This window comes from Mesoplodon densirostris, chromosome 10, assembly GCF_025265405.1.
Source record: "Mesoplodon densirostris isolate mMesDen1 chromosome 10, mMesDen1 primary haplotype, whole genome shotgun sequence".
NCBI classification, from domain to species: Eukaryota; Metazoa; Chordata; class Mammalia; order Artiodactyla; family Ziphiidae; genus Mesoplodon; species Mesoplodon densirostris.
In genome coordinates, this window is record NC_082670.1 from 65,553,320 (window position 1) to 65,573,744 (window position 20,425).

The following is a 20,425-nucleotide window of genomic DNA, read 5'->3' on the forward strand; positions in this document are numbered from 1 at the left end:
GAGAAAACCCACATGCCACAACAAGAGAGAAGCCCGTGCCACAATGAAAGATCCCGCCTGCCTCAATGAAGATCCTGCGTGGCACAACTAAGACCCAATGCAGCCAAAAATAAATTAAGTAAATAAATAAATAAATAAACACCAAACTCTGTTGTGTATCTTATTTCTAAGTTTATTGGGAAGGGGGCTGGTGGTCTGTTTGTTTGGTTTTTAGTTTTTGGTTAATTTTTTTGTTTCCCACCACCATCCCACCCCCTACCCCAACCTTCTGAATTGCAAGCCTTCAAACTCATTTTCTAAAGAATGCATCCAAGACTGTAAACATTGCTCCAAGTACCACCTTTCGCCACATCCCCTAGACCCTGCTATGATCTATTCTTACTGTTGTTCAATTCTAAATCATCTGCAGCTTTCACTTTGCGCTCTCTTTAACCCAAGAGCTAGTTTGAAGTGTACTAACTTAATATAAGAAAAAAAATTTCCTCATTCTTTCATCGAACATGCAAATAAACCACAAAAACAGCAAAAGGTAACCAATGTCAACCCCACGAACCTTCTGGCATTGGAGACCTCAAGAACTCTTCATAAGCTACATCAGTCCTCTTTGCCCCTTTCTTTTTTTCCCTACAGACCAAATTTCACTTACTTTTCTCTTTTCTTCTAAACTGATACCACCTAAGCTACTTTTAGAGGTTTCTCTCCTGAAGATCACTGTGAAATAGGGTAAGCCCTTTATCAAGGTACACTCCCCAGGCATTTGCTGCTCAAGGCACCTCTCTCAAAGTGTGGTCCACACTAAAGGTCTGGGCATCACCATGGATATCCAAAATCAGAATCTCTGAGAGTTAGGCCAGAAAATTACTCTTTTTATACCAGCTTATTCAGACACATGGTAAAGTTTAAGAAACACTAATGTAAAGGTTTTTCTGTTAACTGCAATGGAGACACATGTAGACAGCAAAAGCAACTTTAAAAAAATGTTATGGTCCCTTCCATCAACATTTAAGGGTTTACTTTATATTAGTGCTAATACAGGCAGACCTCAGAGATACTTCTGGTTCAGTTCCAGACCACCACAATAAAGCAAATATAGCAAGAAAGCAAGCCACACGAATTTTTTGGTTTCCCAGTGCATATAAAAGTTGTTTACACTATAGTCTATGAAGTATGTAATAGCATTGTCTAAAAAAAAGAACATACCTTAATTAAAAAATACTTCATTGCTAAAAAATCTTAACCATTATCCAACAATGCAGCTCTGTCACAAACCTTCAATTTGTAAAAAAACAGTATCTGTGAAATGGAAAAAGTGAAGCACAATAAAACAAGGTGTGCCTGTAACGCATAACTCAAGTTCTTTTTCCAGGAATTACTTCACACAGTCCTTTGCACAGTTATAAAAGATTCTCACCTAAGGTCAAAAGCAAGAGCAATCCAAAATTCCACTTCACTAACCTGTCACATAAGCTTAACCACTGACCCGATACATAGCCCTCTTTATTCCTAAAATACAATTCTGCAGGCATATTCAGATTTCCCCCAAATCAGTTGCTCCTATTTCTTTAGTAATTTGCCAAAGTTCATGTTTACAATTTGGAGAAAAGTCAATGTAGAAACCAGTGCTTGCAAACAGGAAACCAGAATGCACACCAAGAAAAATTTATGCAACAGATGGAGCAAAGATGAATGTCTTGGTGTATATTTACTTAGGAAACCAAAGGAAACATCTAGATATCAAAAGCAAAGCTAAAGATTAAAAAAAAACAACTTCATGTTTAAAGACATGACTGCTATTCATCATATAAATGATTGTTATCACTGTATGTTTTCTTTTTTAAAAAATTGGTTATTTCAAATGATCTTTTGCAGAGACGTACAAGATCCTCAATGATCTGTGTCAATAGCAACCCAACTTCAACTGCATGAATACACCACACCTTCACCCACTGAACAATCTGCATTCATTTCTAAAGGCCATGGTTGGAAGCTCATTCCAATTCTCAACTCTGACAGGTCTTAAATGCCTCCTCTGTTTCTCCCAGGCTGCTTCTCTCTAATCACAGGGGCCTAATACGGGGATGTCCTCTCTCTCAAACGTCCCTAATTCACCAAAGCGTCCTATTAGCACTTCGACCACCAGCAGCCCCACAATGCAGACATGACCGTTACTGTTCAAGCCTGAAAGGGACCAATATGAAGGTCAAGTATTTCCATTTTCTACCCAGAAAAAAACAGAATATATCATACAAACACAGTCTTTAAATATATCTCGATTACAATGGCGTTTATGCCGCAACAGCTGTAACACATGTACAGTGTAAAAGCCACAAATCAAGCCTAAGTTAGGTTGGAGATCTGCTGTGTGTAACAGCCAGAGAAGTGCCAAGACAGAGGTCACGAGGGGTGAGGAGAAGGGGTCAGAATAACTGGGGAAGGCTTCACAGTGGGAGGAAGACCCTGGAAGACTCGTACAATCTGGACAGAAGAAGGGACTCCAGAGGTGGGCAGCAGCATTAACACGGGCCCGGAGGCAGGAATGAGGACAGTGTGTGGCAAGGCCAGTGAAGGCATGGCCACAGCCGGAGCAGAGCAGGGGCCCTGGAAAGGCATGGCAGCTAAGGCTGAAGAGGGGCCCTGGGGACACAGCACGGACGGCCCGAGAGCCTTGCCAGGCTTCTTCTCCACGGGGTGCAGTTTCTGATGCTGAACAAAGCTGCCGTACCACTTGAAGGCTTTCCCACATGCCTGACACTCATAAGGCTTCTCTCCGGTGTGAACTCTCTGATGCTGAATGGAAGCAATCTTCTGGGTGAACGCCTTGCCACACTCCTTACACTGGTAGGGTTTCTCCCCGGTATGAATTCTCTGGTGGGCGATAAAGAGTGACCTACACCCAAAAGCTTTCCAACATTCCTTACATTTATAGAGTTTCTCCCCAGTGTGTAGCCTGTGATGCTGAAGGTAGGCTGCGCTCCGACGGAAGGCCTTGCCGCACTCCTTACACTCATAGGGCTTCTCGCCCGTGTGTATGCGCTGATGCTGGGTCAAGGCTGTGTTGGAGCTCAGACCTTTGCCACACTCCTTACATTCGTAGGGTCCTGCGCCGATGTGATTTTTCTCGTGTACGATACAGTCATAGCTGGACTTGAAAGCTTTGCCACATTCCTTACATTTGAAGGGCTTCTCCCCAGTGTGGCTCATCTGATGCCGAATGAGCTTTGAGTTATATCTGAAGATCTTCCCACATTCTTTACACTCGTAGAACTTCATTCCACCTCGAAGTATTAGATTGGGATTCAGACTGAAAGTCTGCCATGGTGCCTTGCTTTTAAAATCAAAGTGCTGAGACACGTTTCTGAAAAGCCCTCCCACCGGCATGCTGTGCACCTCTGTTTCTTCAGGGGCTTCCTGCTTTACCACTGGCTCTTCTGTCTTAGTCCAGGACTCACCACCTGACCAAAGAAACCACAAGTGTTCCTCGTTACTGAACTGGAAGGGAAACAGGATCCAGTGGTCCTGATTTTCTCTCGTAGGAAGTGATTTTTTAAAAATATACCCATAAGATGGCTACAAGCATCCATAAAGGAGGATGAGAGAGAAAAAGAAAAACAATAACATATAACTGGAGAAGTGACGACACTGGAACCAGTCCAGGGAGTGCCTCTTATAAGGAAGGGCTGGGGAATGAACCAGGGCAGGTGAAATGTGCAGAATGAGAATGGGAAGGGGACCTTCCTGGCGGTCCAGTGGTTAGGACGCCATGCTTCCACTGCAGGAGGCTCAGGTTCAATCCCTGGTTGGGGAACTAAGGTCTCGCAAGCGATGCGGCACAGCCAGTTAAAAAAGGGGAGGGGGGTAAGGAAAAGAGGCAGGAGGGGAAAAAAAGAAAAAAAAGTGGGAGAGGTGAGAGGAATCAGCAAGCAATGGAAACAGGTTTTAAAAAGAGAGAGAGGGAGACCTCGAAGAAGGGAAAAGACACCCGTGAGATGAGTAGCTGAGCAGCGCGGTAACACACACAGAGAAACAATGGATCCCAGTGCCCCACCTGGAAGCCAGGAAACCACCCCATATTCCGAATTCTAAATAATGGCCTGACAATTCTACTTTTAAATATTCCACATAGGTATTCCAGTGGTTAGGACTCCGTGTTCTCACTGCTGAGGGCCCAGCTTCAATCCCTGGTCGGGGAACTAAGATCCCACAAGCCGCACAGCACGGCCAAAAAACAAACAAAAAAAATCCACATAATATTCTGGGATAAAACATTAGTTCGTTCAGAAAGTCAGCCAGAACACAAGTCGATCGGAGAGCTGTAGGCCACAGTGGTATTACTACTAAAGGAACCACTATTTACAACGTCGCAGTATGTGTGAGAAATGAGGCCTGGAAGCTTTCTTCCTAAAAGAAAGAAAACCCAAGTAAACAAAAGCTCCCAGGACTGGTAAGCAGTCTCTGGGAAATTTTAGGGTGGGTGGGTGTGTTGGGTGTTGTATTGGGGGAATATTCTTGCCCTTTCCTCTATAGCCCTATAGAAAACAAATACATCGTAAACCTCAAGATTATGACATCAGGAACTTTTAAATACTAAACATGATTTAAACACTAAAGAGGCAAATAAAATCATAGCTATGGCACAGATAAATCAGTTTGACCCACAGAATAATATTTTACTTAAAAGTATGGCTAAAACCCTGCTTCTTTGCCATGAAAATTGGCATAAAATTAAATATTTTCGCTGGTAAGTGAGAAAAGAGGTGGTTTCAGAGGTAGTGGGTCACAGCTTTTCCGTGGGAGGATAGCCATGTGGATATGGACAGCGTGCAGCTATGCACTCCTAGGGAATGGTCCTTCCGGGCTCAGTGCGGGAACTCGAAAGAGGTCAGAGAGTGTACTGAGTACTACCTTATAAAAACTACAGGGAGCTTTGTTCTCTGCTGCAGGAGAAATATTTCTAGTAAACCAGGAAGGCAAACCAGAAAGCACTAGGTCCTCTTACTCACCTGGACAGACGCCTCTCAAAATCTCTGCTTCCCAGGGATCTGGGCCCCATGGTGCTTCCCCTCTCTCCAGCTGGGAGATCAGAACAGGTGTGGGGAATGGAAGTGCTTCTCCAGCAAGAAAGAGAGAGAGACAAGTTGAGGGGAGACATCCAGAGCTGTTCCTGAGATCTCTCTGCCCACCCCATCGTGGGCTAGTTGAGGAGGGGAGAAGTGGACTGCCCAGGGGACCAATGGGCCACCAGGGGTTCTGAGGAAGGGGTCCAAACTGTGCTCCAAGGTAGGGCCAGGGAGATAGTGATTCTCCTCAAGGAGAAAGTGAAAGCTCACCCTGACTCAGAAGAAAGGAAATCCCTTCAGGAAGGATGTATGTACTGATATCCTGGGAGGCTCCTCCACACAGGAGAGGGCCCATATCCCACAACACTGGAAAGATGGAGGAACAGAGGTCTCCTGGGGGTACCCAGGAGAATCCTCTCCCTCAGGGTCCAGAACCATGCTCTTCCCTGGGAAGTAATGAAGTCCAATTTCAAAGCCAAAGGGAACCTGGGATTTCCCCACCCAGCATCTCCAAAGGCTGATGAGTACAGAACTCCCCTCTGGAGCCATCAAACCTAAGGACTACTAGAATCCCCAAGACATCTGAGAAGACATGAAACTATCACAGAGGGCCACTGAGAGAGACCTTACCCAGGGAAGCCACATTTGCATAATTCTCCAGCATCACCTCCCTGTACAGGGCCTTCTGCACAGGCTCCAGGCTGGCCCACTGGTTCTGGGTAAAGTACACAGCCACATCCTCAAAGGTCACTGGCTCCTGAAACAACAGGTTCCTGCTGAAGCCTTGAGCGAGGGCCAGAAGGGGGCAGTCTGAGCTGCAGGGAAGAGATGGACCTGCCAGGGTCTGTGACTCTGAGCCTCGTGGAAGGTTTGCTCTATGGACAAGAGCATTCAGCACCCCAGCCAGAGGCCAGTCCTCAGCCAGTGTTCCCACCTCCAGACTCAGTACGCCAATGCTCTCCCACCTACTCAGCTCTGGGGCTCCAAACTGTCATCCTAACCTCATAACTTGGCATCTGGGGCTCTCCTGCCTGGTAACTGCATCAACCCCTTTGTTCATTTCTCCATGGATCTGTCCCTCTAGCACCTGCTGCCCTCATGTACTCTTAACCTGTCACCTAATTTTCTGTACACCAACCACTCTCTCTGTCTCCACTCAGCCGAAGTACATATGCACGGCCACTTGTACTCCCTGCCCCAGCTTCTCCTGGCCTTCCCCAACAGCTTCCACTATGCACAGAGGAGCCACTCCTTAGGAATAGTCCCAGTGCAGCTACATGTAAAAAAGTGAAGTTAGAACATTCTTTAACACCATACACAAAAATAAACTCAAAATGGATTAAAGACCTAAATGTAAGACCAGATACTATAAAACTCTTAGAGGAATACATAGGCATAACACTCTTTGACATAAATCACAGCACGATCTTTTCTGATCATCTCCTAAAGTAATGGAAATAAAAACAAAAATAAACAAATGAGACCTAACTAAACTCAAAAGCTTTTGCACAGCAAAGGAAACCATAAACAAAACAAAAAGACAACCCACAGAATGGGAGAAAATATTTGCAAACGATGTGACCAACAAGGGATTAATCTCCAAAATTTACAAACAGCTCATGAAACTCAATATTAAAAAAACAAACAATCCAATCCAAAAATGGGCAAAAGACCTAAATAGACATTTCTCCAAAGAAGGCATACAAATGGCCAAGAGGCACATGAAAAGATGCTCAGCATCTCTGATTATTAGAGAAACGCAAATCAATACCACAATGAGATTCACCTCACACCAATCAGAATGGCCATTAACAAAAAATCTAACAATAAATGCTGGAGAGGGTGTGGACAGAAAGGAACCCACTACACTGTTGGTGGGAATGTAAATTGGTAACAGCCACTATGGAGAACAGTACGGAGGTTCCTTAAAAACCTAAAAATAGAGCTACCATATGATCCAGCAATCCCACTCCTGGGCATATATCTGGAGAAAAACATGTTTTGAAAGGACACATGCACCCCAATGTTCACTGCAGCACTGTTTACAATAGCCAAGACATGGAAGCAACCTAAATGTCCATTGAGAGAAGAATGAATAAAGAAGATGTGGTACATATATACAATGGAATATTACTCAGCCATTAAAAAGAATGAAATAGTGCCATTTGCAGCAACATGGATGGACCTGGAGATTATCATACTAAGTGAAGTAAGTTAGAGAAAGCCAAATACCATATGATATTGCTTATATGCAGAATCTAAAAAAAAAAGATACAAATTAACTTATTTACAAAACAGAAACAGACTCACAGACTTAGAGAATGAACTTATGGTTACCAGGGGACTGGCAGTGGGGGGAAGGGATGGATTGGGAGTTTGGGATTGACATGTACACACTGCTATATTTAAAACAGATATCCAACAAGGACCCAATGTATAGCACAGGGAACTCTGCTCAACATTCTGTAATAACCTAAATGGGTAAAGAATTTGAAAAGGAAAAGATACTTGTATATGTATAACAGAATCACTTTGCTGTACACCTGAAGCTAACACAACATGGTTAATCAACTATACTCCGTAATAAAATAAAAATTAGGAAGCATCAGGAAGATGGTGGTGTGGGAAGACGCAGAGTTTGCCTCTCCCTACAACTAGGGCACCTGCCAGACACTGGTGGGGGACCCCGATGCCCAAGGAGATGGGTATAAGCCCCAAGTGAACCGGTAGGACGTGGGGGGACTGAGGGGGAAGGAGAAGTGGAGGCTGGATAGGACTGGCGGCCCTGAAGGGTGGCTGAGAGGGGGGAGGGGTTCCCATGACTGGTGAGACCCTCAGGGGCTCGGATCATGGGGAGCACACGCAGTGTTTCCCCTGCCCAATCTCCAGGACCAGAGGAGCAGGAGAGGAGCAGAGGGCGTATGCACCACCCACTCAGGCCCACAGAGACTGCTAAGCTCCCAGGCTGATTCCCCAGCCCTCCAAAGCCCACTCCAGGCTGCATGGGTCCTGGGGAGGGAGACCGGGGAGAACAGGAGAGGCAGGCGGGAGGGGCCCTCCGGGACTGGAGGAGCAGGAGAGGAGCGAGGGTGTTTGCTCTGCCCACTCGGGCCCAGGATGCCTGCTGAGCTCCCAAGTAGGGTCACCCACCCTCTGAAACCAGAGGTGGGAGGTACGCCTGGGCCCCTTCTGTTCTGTTGAGCCTAAGCCCCACCCCCCACACCCATCAGGGCCTTTTCCAGCCCTGTGGGTCCTAAGCATAGGCCCTGCCCCCCACCCAAACCTTGCCCCTGCTTAGGCCGTGCCTTCCAGAGCCAAGGCCTTTTCCACCTTTTTTTTTTTTCTACTCCTTGTTTTTACTATTGTGGTTCTGTTTTACCTTCTGGTTGTTGCTTCATCTATATTTTTATTTTTATATTTTTTCTAACATATCTGTTAGTTTCCTAGTTTAATTTTATTTTTTACTTTGTTACAGTTCTCCTTTTTCTTTTTTCTTTTTTTTTTTTTGCACCACCTTGTGTGGCTTGCAGGATCTTGGTTCATGAGCTGGCCGTCGGGCTGAAGCTCTTGCGGTGGGAGCTCTGAGTCTGAACCACTGGACTAACACAGAACCTCAGACCCCAGGGAAGAGTCATCGCAGTGAGGTCTCCCAGAGGTCCTCATCTTGGCACCAAGACCCAGCTCTACCCAACATCCTACAAACTCCAGTGTTGGAAGCCTCAGGCCAAACAACCAGTGAGACAGGAACACAATCCCACTCACAAAAAAAAAAGGAAAAAAAAAAAAAAGGAGATGGCAAAATAATATGTCACACATGAAGGAACAAGGTAAAAACCTACAAGACCAAATAAATGAAGAGGAAATAGGCAATCTACCTGAAAAAGAATTCAGAGTAATGATAGTAAAGATGATCCAGAATCTCGGAAATAGAATGGAGGCAAGGACTGAGAAAATACAAGAAATGTTTAACAAAGATCTAGAACAACTAAAGAACAAACAGAGATGAACAACACAATAACTGAAATGAAAAATACACTAGAAGGAATCAATAACAGAATAACTGAGGCAGAAGAATGAATAAGTGAGCTGGAAGACAAAATAGTAGAAATAAACTGCAGAGGAGCAGAATAAAGAAAAAAGAATGAAAAGAATTGAAGACAATCTCAGAGACCTCTGGGACAACACTAAACACACCAACATTTGAATTATAGGGGTCCCAGAAGAAGAGGAAAAGAAAAGGTCTGAGAAAATATTCGAAGAGATTATAGTGGAAAACTTCCCTAACATGGGAAAGGAAATAGTCACCCAAGTCCAGGAAGCACAGAGTCCCATACAGGATAAACCCTAGGAAAAATACACCAAGACACATATTAATCAAACTAACAAAAATTAAATTCAAAGAGAAAAAAATTAAAAGCGGCAAGGGAAAAGCAACAAATAACATACAAGGGAATCCCCATAAGGTTATCAACTGATTTTTCAGCAGAAACTCTGCAGACCAGAAGAGAGTGGCACGATAAACTTAAAGTGATGAAAGAGAAAAATCTACAAGCAAAATTACTCTACCCAGCAAGGAACTCATTCAGATTCGACAGAGAAATCAAAAGTTTTTCAGACAAGCAAAAGCTAAGAGAATTCAGTACCACCAAACCAGCTTTACAACAAATGCTAAAGAAACTTCTCTAGGCGGGAAACACAAGAGAAGAAAAAGACCCACAGGATAGAAAGCCCAGAGTTAAGCCCACACACATATGGTCACCTAATTTATGACAAAGGAGGCAAGAACATACAATGAAGAAAAGACAGCCTCTTCAATAAGTGGTGCTGGGAAAACTGGACAGGTACATGTAAAAGAATGAAATTAGAACACTCCCTAGCACCATACGCAACAATAAACTCCAAATGGATTAAAGACCTAAATGTAAGACCAGACACTATAAAACTCTTAGAGGAAAACATAGGAGAAACACTCTGACATAAACCACAGCAAGATCTTTTTTGACCCACCTCCTAGAGTAATGGAAAGAAAAACAAAAATAAACAAAACGGGACCTAATTAAACTTAAAAGGTTTTGCACAGCAAAGGAAACCATAAACAAGATGAAAAGACAACCCTCCGAATGGGAGAAAATATTTTCAAATGAAACAATGGACAAAGGATTAAGCTCCAAAATATACAAACAGCTCATGGAGCTCAATAACAAAAAAACAAACAATTCAATTAAAAAATGGGCAGAAGACCTAAGTAGATATTTCACCAAAGAAGACATACAGATGGCCTAGAGACACATGAAAAGATGCTCAGCATCACTAATTATTAGAGAAATGCAAATCAAAACTCCAATGAGGTATCACCTCACACTGGTCAGAATGGCCATTATCAAAAAATCTAGAAACAATAAATGCTGGAAAGGATGTGGTGAAGAGAACCCTCCTTCACTGTTGGTGGGAATGTAAATTGATACATTTATAATATCAATATCATACATATGGAGAACAGTATGGAGGTTCCTTATAAAACTAAAAATAGAACTACCATATGAACCAGCAATCCCACTACTGGGCATATACCCTGAGAAAACCACAATTCAAAAAGAGACATGTATCACAATGTTCACTGCAGCACTATTTACAATAGCCAGGACATGGAACCAACCTAAATGTACATCAACAGATGAGTGGATAAAGAGGATATGGCACATATATATAAATGGAATATTACTCAGCCATAAAAAGGAACAAAATTGAGTTATTTGTAGTGAGACAGATGGACCTAGAGGCTGTCATACAGAGTGAAGTAAGTCAGAAAGAGAAAAACAAATACCGTATGCTAACACATATATATGGATCTAAAAAAAAAAAGGTACTGATGAACCTAGTGGCAGGGCACAATAAAGACATAGACATAGAGAATGGACTTGAGGACACGGCAGGGGAGGGGGAAGCTGGGACGAAGTGAGAGAGTAGCACGGACATATATACACTACCAAACGTAAAATAGATAGCTAGTGGGAAGCAGCCACATAGCACAGGGAGATCTGCTCAGTGCTTTTCGATAACCTAGAAGGGTGGGATAGGGAGGGTGGAAGGGAGGCTCAAGAGGGAGGGGATATGGGGATATATGTATGCATACGGCTGATTCACTTTGTTGTACAACAGAAACTAACACAGTACTGTGAAGCAATTATACTCCAATAAAGATATATTTAAAAAAAATAGGGCTTCCCCGGTGGCACAGTGGTTGAGAGTCTGCCTGCCGATGCAGGGGACGCGGGTTTGCGCCCCAGTCTGGGAGGATCCCACATGCCGCGGAGCGGCTGGGCCCGTGAGCCATGGCCGCTGAGCCTGCGTGTCTGGAGCCTGTGCTCCGCAACGGGAGAGGCCACAGCAGTGAGAGGCCTGTGTACGGCAAAAAAAAAAAAAAATAGTCCCAGTATTTTACAAATTTCTTTTTATACCTTCTTACCTTATCAGAAAGCTAGCTCTCTTGAAGGAAACCTGCAGCCTGCCCATTGTGGCCTCTCCTCCAAACTACTTGTCTTCAAAGAAGGCTGGCCATGTGCTTATCTCTGGGCACAGGCATGTCCCCCTGTCTTGAGCTCCATCCCACCTGCCAAAGTGTGCCCCCTCTGTCTCCCTTGGGCCACCTCCATCTTCTGAAGAGTGAAGGGAACTCATATTTGTGGATTAGCCCCTAGGCATCAGGCTCCTGGGTGAGTACTTTTTTGTGTTTTTAATATATCTATTTTACTTTATTAATTAATTCATTCATTTATTTATTTATTTTTGGCTGCATCGGGTTGCTGCATGCAGGCTTTCTCTAGTTGCGGTGAGTGGGGGCTACTCTTTGTTGTGGTGCACGGGCTTCTCATTGTGGTGGCTTCTCTTGTTGTGGAGCACAGGCTCTAGGCACACGGGCTTTAGTAGTTGTGGCATGTGGGCTCAGTAGTTGTGGCTTGCGGGCTCTAGAGTGCAGGCTCAGTAGTTGTGGCGCATGGGGTTAGGTGCTCCGCGGCATGTGGGATTTTCCCGGACCAGGGCTCGAACCCGTGTCCCCTGCACTGGCAGGCGGATTCTTAATCACTGCACCACCGGGAAGCCCCATTGGGTGGGTACTTTTAAATCTTGTCTTTGGGACTTCCCTGGTGGTCTAGTGGTTAAGACTTCACCTTATAATGCAGTGGGTGTGGGTTCAACCCCTGGTCAGGGAGCTAAAATCCAACATGCCTCGTGGCCAAAAAACCAAAAACATAAAACAGAAGCAATATTGTAACAAATTCAATAAACACTTTAAAAATGGTCCACATCAAAAAATTCTTGTCTTTCATTTACTTTTTACAACATATATAGGAAGTCATAGTTGTTACTCCCATTTTTCAAAGGATGAAACTAAGATTCAGAAAAATTGATTACTTTGCTCAAGATCACACAGCCAGGAAGTGACACAGCTGGGACTGCAACACAAACCTGTCAAACAGCAAACCTGGGCTCTTCCCACATAGCGTGCTGCCTCCGACAGGGGGCTCATGAACTTCTCCAAACACATAGCTAACCCCTGAACCTCATCATAACCTGGTGTTGCCCCATCTTTGGAGAACATCTTTTCAAACCCAACTTCCAAAATTACGTATCAAGCCATCTTTACTGTGCTCCCTCCAGGCCACGTGGGGGCCCTCCCCCAATCTACACTGAGGGATCAGCTATTTCAAAACCGCACACACCATCCTAGGAGCCAGAGCCTCTGCATCTTCCATGAGATGTAGGAGCAGTTTCTAATGGTGTCCACTGACTACCTTCTCTGCTTCTATAGACAGCACAGTGCAGACCACAGAGACTGGGCTCAGCCTGGAGGGGTCTCCTGCCTTCTGCACCTTCTCACCTTCATGACCCCACAGATGATTCCGTCTCCTAGGAGATTCTCACCACCCTATGCAGTCAGCCTTGTTCTTTTCAGCCCAATGAAAAGGAAGACACCTACCCACAGGGGCTCAGCTAAGCCCCTTACTCTTTGAGTGTCCCAGTCTCTCCTGGCAGCCTGTGCACTGGAGTCAGCAGAGGGGACAGGGAGAAGGGAATGCTCTCACAACTGCTCCTGGGGGAAGCAGGGAAGAAACATACCCCAAGCATAAATGCTGGCAAGTTAAACTGCTCCCAGCCACTCTACTGGCACTACACTCAGGTCCTTCTGAGGGGGTCCTTTGCAAACAAGAACTAGGGAACTCAGTTCAAAAGGAGACATTGAGAGAAGAACGAATTTAGAAACTTCTCAAAGGGAGAGTTGGCCCTTAAGCTGGGCAATGACGAGGCTCAAAGGGCCCCCCAAATAGCTTGAGCCCCAAATCCAAACATCAGATAGAACCATGATGTCCTGTGAGTAATCACTGCTTCAACAACAAGGCATTAAAGGGCTTCTGATGACAGTGACCACAGGCTCACAGGTAAACCAAAGTTCACCTCTGCGTGCAGCAAGTCAAACCTCACTCCCTGACATCTTCAGAGCTATTCTCACAACTTTCTCCACCCAGTACCATCTTCCTCCCCAAATTGTTCTTCCCACCTGCTGTCAAATAACCGCAGGTATCATGAGTCCAAAAAAATGCCTATTATTAAAGGAGAACTTACTTTTTCAAGACAGGTAGGTTGTTGATACATTCTTCTTCCTCCTATGGATGGTCACTATGTACATCAACTTATTTTATTTTTCTCCACAGTATTTTTCATCATCTGACAAATTATACTTTTATTGTCTATCTCTCCCCACCAGGTTGTAAGTCATGAGGGAAGGATTCTGTTTTGTTCATTATTGGTTTACTAGTGCACAGTACATTGGCCTGGCAGATGCAAGATGATTAATATGAATTTGCTGAAAGAATTCATTTCAAAAATGGTTTGATCACCAATAAAAATTTTTACATTTATGAAGGTCAGAAAACAATAGCAAATACCACCTTAACAGTGAAGTGCCAGAGCACATCCATTAAAGTTAATGGTTGATAATTTACCACGCACTGAGTTCTACTTTCTGTGAAAGACTGGAAGAGCATAAATGTAGGAAAGAAACATAAACATCTTTGCTTGCAGAGGAAATAGCTATCTGCCTAAAAAATATCCAAGACGCAGGAGAATAAACAAAAAACATTTAAAACTGACAAAATAATTCATTAAGTTAGCTAGATATAGGATAAGTGAACAAAAATGATTAGCTTTCCTAAATACCACCATAAACAATTAGAAGACAAAAAAAGAGAAAATAAGATGCCATTCATATGAAAATAGCTAAGAACCGACCTAACAAAAACCTGCAAAACCAAGACAAGAAAACTAAATGTTTATTAAAATAAATAAAAGAGAAACTGAATAAATTGAAATATACAGTGTTTCTGAATGGGAAGAATCAAACTTGTAAAGAAGTCAATTACCCCAATTTTGCCTATGAATTCAAAAAAATCCACTCCCCCACCAAAAAATCAATGAGATTTATACAGGGGTAGGGGATCATTTAGAGTAATCTGGAAAAAGTAAGTGTGAAAAACTAGCTGAGAAGGTTTTGAAGGAAATACATTTTTGAAAGAAATAATGAGGGGGAATTAAACCCTACCTTAAAAGGATAATACTTCAAGAAAATGAGACTACAAGCCATAGATTGTGAGAAAATATTTTAAAAGACATAATAAAGGACTATTATCCCAAGTATATAGAGAACTCTTAAAACTCAATAAGAAAATGAATAACCCGATTCAAAAAATCGGCAAAAGACCTGAACAGATACCTCATCAAAGAAGTTATACAGATGGCAAACAGGTATATGAAAAGATGCTATACAACAGCGGTCCCTAACATTTTTGGCACCAGGGACCAGTTTCGTGGAAGACAATTTTTCCACGGACTGGACGGGGGTGTTGGGGGGTGGTTCAGGTGGTAATGCGAGGGATGGGGAGCGGCCAATGAAGCTTCACTTGCTCGCCGCTTACCTTCTTCTGTGCAGCCTGGTTCCTAACAGGACCAGTCCAGTACCGGTCGTTGGCCTCGGGGTTGGGGACCCCTGCTCTACAACATATGTCTTCAGGCAAATGCAAATTAAATCAATGAGATACCACTACACATCCATTAGAATGGCCAAAATCCAAAACACTGACAATACCAAATGCTGGCAAGGATGTGGAGCAACACAAACGCTCATTCATTGCTGGCAGGAATACAAACCGGTGTGGCCACTCTGGAAGACGTTTAACAGCTTCTTACAAAACTAAACATACTCTTACCATATGATCCAGCAATCATGCTCCTCGGTATCTTCCCAATGAGTTGAAAACTTACGTCCACACAAAAACCTGCACAAGGATGTTTATAGCAGCTTTATTCATAATTGCCAAAACTTGGAAGCAACCAAGATGTCCTTCAGTAGGTGAATGGAGAAATAAACTGTGGTACAATCAGTCAATGGAATATTACTCAGCACTAAAAAGAAATAAGCTATCAAGCCATGAAAAGTCACACAAGACCTTAAATGAATACTGCTAAGTGAACAAAACCAATATGAAAAGGTATGATACCAACTACACAACATTCTGGAAAAGGCAAAAAGATCAATAGTTGCCAGGAAGGGAGGGGAGAACACAGAGGATTTTTAGAGCCTGTGAAGAGGCTCTGTATGATACTACAATAATAGATACATATCATTACACATTTGTAAACCATAGAATGTACAACAACAAGAGTGAAACCTGGGCTTCCCTGGTAGCACAGTGGTTAAGAATCCACCTGCCAATGTAGGGGACATGGGTTCGAGCCCTGGCCAGGAAGATCCCGCATGCCACAGAGCAACTAAGCCCATGCACCACAACTACTGAGCCTACGCTCTAGAGTCCACGAGCCACATGTACTGAAGGCCGCGTGCCACAACTACTGAAGCCTGTGCTCCTAGAGCCTGTGCTCCAAAACAAGAGAAGCCACTGCAATGAGAAGGCCTTGCACTGCAACAAAGAGTAGCCTCTGCTCGCTGCAACTAGAGAAAGCCCGCGTGCAGCAACGAAGACCCAACGCAGCCAAAAAATAAACTAAATAAATAAACTAAATCTACTAAAGAAACAAAGAGTGAACCCTAATGCAAGCTACGGACTTTATGTGACTATGATGTGTCAATGTAGGATCATCAATTGTAACTAATGTACCACTCTGATAATGACGGAGGCTCTACATGTGTGGAGCCAGGAAGCATATGGGGACTCTGTGCTTTTTGCTCAATTTTGCTATGAACCTAAAACTTCTCTAAAAAAATTAAGTCTACTAAAAAAGAAAGGGAAAGGGGCAGGGAGAGCAATACTTAATCTCTTACCTGGACTGCAATATCATCCTGACTCACACTCTTCTGCAACCAATGCACCACTACGGGCTGAAAACCTTTTTAATATATAAATCCAACCCTTTCAACTCCCCTGCTTAAAATCCTTTAGTGTCTTCCTACTGAACCCAGAATAGAAACCAAAGTCTTCACAGTGACCTCCAAGCCATGTGCCTAGTTGCCCCACCTCACAATGAACTACTTCCTCCGACCTCTCCCTGTCTCCAGAGTACACCCAGCTTTCTCTCCCAGCCCAGGGTCGATGCATCTGCTGTCCTCTCTGGAAAGCTCTTCTTTACTTCTTTCTCCAGTAGTTTTCAAGACTATTTCTACCTCATCCTTGAGGTCTCAACGTCATGTGACCACCTCCATGAGGGCTTCCCTGACCACTACCTTCAAAGGTAGCTTCGTTGGGGCTTCTCAAATTTGAGAAGGTGTGTAAGAATCACCTGGAGAGCCTGTTACAACAGATTGCTGACCCCACTTACCCTCCTCCCCAATCTGACTCCGCGTCTAGGGTGGGACTAACAATTTGCAATTCTAATGAGCACCCAGGTGATCCTGATGCTGCCCACGTATGGACCACACTTTTACGAAGCGCTGTACTTTAGCAACAGGTAATTATGGTAACTTATTTGTTTTTGGTAAAAGTACCCTCCATGAGAAAAGGGAACCTGTCTGCATTATTCAGTACTATGCACCTAGCATTTAGAAAGCACATATGGAAAAAACAATGCTGGTCTCTCTGGGATACATCTACTACTTGTGGAGCAATCCCTTCAATAAAGAATTTCTCTGGGGCTTCCCTGGTGGCACAGTGGTTAAGAATCCGCCTGCCAATGCAGGGGACACGGGTTCGAGCCCTGGTCCGGGAAGATCCCACATGCCGCAGAGCAGCTGAGCCCGTGCACCACAACTACTGAGCCTGCGCTCTAGAGCCTGTGAGCCACAACTACTGAGCCCGCGTGCCACAACTACTGAAGCCCACGCACTTAGAGCCCACACTCCGCAACAAGAGAAGCCACCACAATGAGAAGCCCGCGCACCGCAACGAAGAGTAGCCCCCGCTCAACGCAACTAAAGAAAGCCCGCACACAGCAACGAAGACCCAACGCAGCCAAAAATAAATTATTTATTTATTTTTTTTTAAAAAAAAAGAATTTCTCTTATCTCGGCAGGCAACCTTTTTTTTTTTTTTAAATCCCACATTCCTAATTTATCCCCCCAACTCATTTCCCCTTTGGTAAGGCTGTTTTCTATATCTGTGCTGGCAACTTTTATTTGTAGAATATGATCTGGATTTCCACATTTAGGGGGAATTTCTTGGCTTGGGTCCCCCTTTTTCCACTTAAACCTATTCATCCAAACTCATCACTCTGTACACACAAGACTCTTATTTCCTCCACCACGTATTTACAGCCATAGCCCTGGGGATGGACTCAAGAGGGAAACCATAGCCTGGCCAAGTTAGTTAGGCCTTCTTGGTCCTTTCCTGATTACCTGATAGCTCATGTGATTTTTAAAAGACTGAAAAGAAGCTCAGCTCACCTGAGGCCAAGTGGTTTGGAGCATGGCTGATGTTCCCTGGCTCCGTGCACTGTCTTCTGGGTTTGGAAGAGCAAGAACCTTAAAAGCTAAGAGAAGAAGAGCCATGAGTGCAATAGTCCCTGTGCTACATCACCCACAGCCGCCTTCCGTCTTTTCCTTTCGAGCACTGGCGGGAGACTCCATCAGCCCCGCTCTGGCTGATCGCCCCAAACTCCTCATGAATTGCACTGCCTGGTCCTCGGGACAATCCACCACCTGCCTGCTCTGCCCAAGAGCGTCCCGGGGCCCATTCACATTGAGCGGACCTAGGGATCCAAGACGAATCCTGTCCCTACAGTGCTGGGTCTGAACAAACAAAAACCTAAAAAAGCGCTTAGAGGGATCATGACATTGACCCCAAAAAGCGTGCCTTTGGAGAAGGGAGACAGGGGTGGCTGGATCTGGATTGAGCTAAAATACTCAAGTGTTCCAGTGGGTGATGATGACAGGAGACCCCAACGGGCTCTCCACCCAAGGAAGCAGGAGACCTCAAACATCAGAAACTTCGGTACCGGGCACGGGAGGCAGTTGGGCCAACTTCTTTAGGACAAAAAAGAGGATCACGCCTCGGTGGGCAAGGGACTGGACCAGGGCTCTAGGAGGCCCCGCAACCACCTCGGCGGCTTCTGCGAGGCCCAGACACCCGAGCACCGGGTCAGAGAGGCGAGTTCAGGGGCGGGGTGCTGACGAATCGCTAAGGAAAGCGAGGAAGCTGGCGCCGGACAAGACTAGCACGAAGAACTCGCCTGAACTGAGCCTGTTCCCCTCAGAACCTCTCGGTCAGTCTCCGAAAGCCGACACAGAACCAAGCAGGGGCATCGAGCGCCCCTCTAGGCCGCCCGGAGGCGGCCCGTCTCGGTGGTCCCCGCGGCGCGGCCTCACGTGACCCGAGGGGGCGGGGAATAGGACAGGCTCTTGCGCATGACGTCATGTGCGGGCGCCGCACCGCCGAGCAAGCTGCGGGTGCCTCCGCCCCTGTGCTTCAACCACTGAGGGCGGGCTGTGAGGGCGCTGACGTAACATTGCTCTACTCAGATCTCGGCCTCTAGACCTAGGTGGGGCCCCAGTTAACCGATTGCCCCATCAGCTGTCGGCCGCCTTTATTCCCTGGGTCACCTGGAGCCTGGGCTGTGCAGGTGTGGGGAGAATGGTTTCTGTTGTGTCATCTCCTAGAGGCCCACGCCAGGCATCCTGCTTGGGTCCTAGGCTGGGCAGCCCTTAGGAGAACCATGGTTCCCATCTACCGTTTTAAAGCCCTCTCCCTTCCTAGGACCTAGGCGTGTGTGGGACCTTTTAGGGCAGATTCCTTTAACAACCAAAATAACAGTGACTACGGTTGCCAAGCATCCTGTATATACAAGTCCTATATTAAATGATTTTGTCCTGTATTGACTTTGGCAGGATGCCCTAAATGTCCTGAGTTTAGCTTTTTTCAATAGAGTACAAAAATTCTGTAGTTTACAGCTATTTCACCTAGTTAACTGGCAAGTAACTTAAATTTCAACACTGGCTGAAAAAAACAATCATACCTCCACAAATGAAGATCTGGATAATCCCTCACAGTCTCTTCGGCAGGTTGGGCTGAGGAAAGGAAAGGGCGGGGGATGGGGGGGCGGCTGAGAATTGAAACATTAAAAGGACTGTTTTTCAGATTCAAGAAAGGAAAAGACTGTTCTTTGACCAAAGTTCCAGGCCACGAACGAGTAATTGCTCTTAAGAACAAGTAAATGCCCTTAATTTACACAACTTCGGGTCAACACACATGCTCTGAAAATCAGCCAATGACAGTGACAGTCTCACTTTGGTGACCCCTGCAACTATGCTTCTGAGAGTTATCAAACCAATGGCAGCCCCAAACTTTAGAACATGAGCCAATCAGTGACAAATGCCCTTGAAAGCTAGCCAATCAATGACAGTACTACCCACTGGACAACAGCTAATTAGCAAATGCCTTACTACAGTGACGATGCTTCTGAAAATCAATGGGTCAACAGTAGACTTACTTCAGTGACCACTTCTTGCCAGTGTGGTTGCCAACATGAACAGACTTTTTCTTTGACCACTGATAGGTCTACTGAACACAGTTCCATATATATGGTTCCTACTCACCAAGCACTTCAGAGCTAAAAGGGGAAATTGGCCTCCCACAGCTAGAAGACAGAATGACCCTAGACATCTGTATATATGACTCTATCCCAGCAGTTACTTACTATACAGTAAAAATTACAAGATATTGATGAAATTAATAAAAATCTAAATAAATGGAGAGATTTACCATGTTCACGAATCAAGAGTCTATATAATTAAGATGTCAATTATACCAAAATTGATCTATAGATTCAATACAATCTCAATCAAAATCCCAGGATATATTTTGTAGAAATTGACAAACTGATTCTAACATTCATATGGAAATGCAAAGGACCTGGAAATGCCAAAA

General features: G+C 44.6%; 1 protein-coding gene across 4 annotated transcripts; it reads right to left on the reverse strand.

Moving 5' to 3' along the window:
* Positions 1-163: 163 nt before the first annotated feature.
* ZNF621 (zinc finger protein 621) lies at positions 164-18,872 on the reverse strand. Of its 4 annotated transcripts, none has more exons than XM_060110837.1 (5): positions 18,732-18,872; positions 17,947-18,032; positions 5,688-5,814; positions 5,001-5,108; positions 164-3,452 (listed from the first exon to the last, which is right to left on the reverse strand). In XM_060110837.1, exons 2-5 carry the CDS (start codon positions 17,968-17,970, stop codon positions 2,395-2,397), a joined length of 1,317 nt encoding a protein of 438 aa, XP_059966820.1. In that variant the 5' UTR covers positions 17,971-18,032; positions 18,732-18,872; the 3' UTR covers positions 164-2,394. The 4 variants fall into 4 exon arrangements, with proteins under 4 accessions (XP_059966820.1, XP_059966821.1, XP_059966819.1 ...); XM_060110838.1 differs by having other exon boundaries at positions 18,498-18,872; XM_060110836.1 differs by having other exon boundaries at positions 5,001-5,105; positions 17,947-18,872.
* Positions 18,873-20,425: the final 1,553 nt, after the last annotated feature.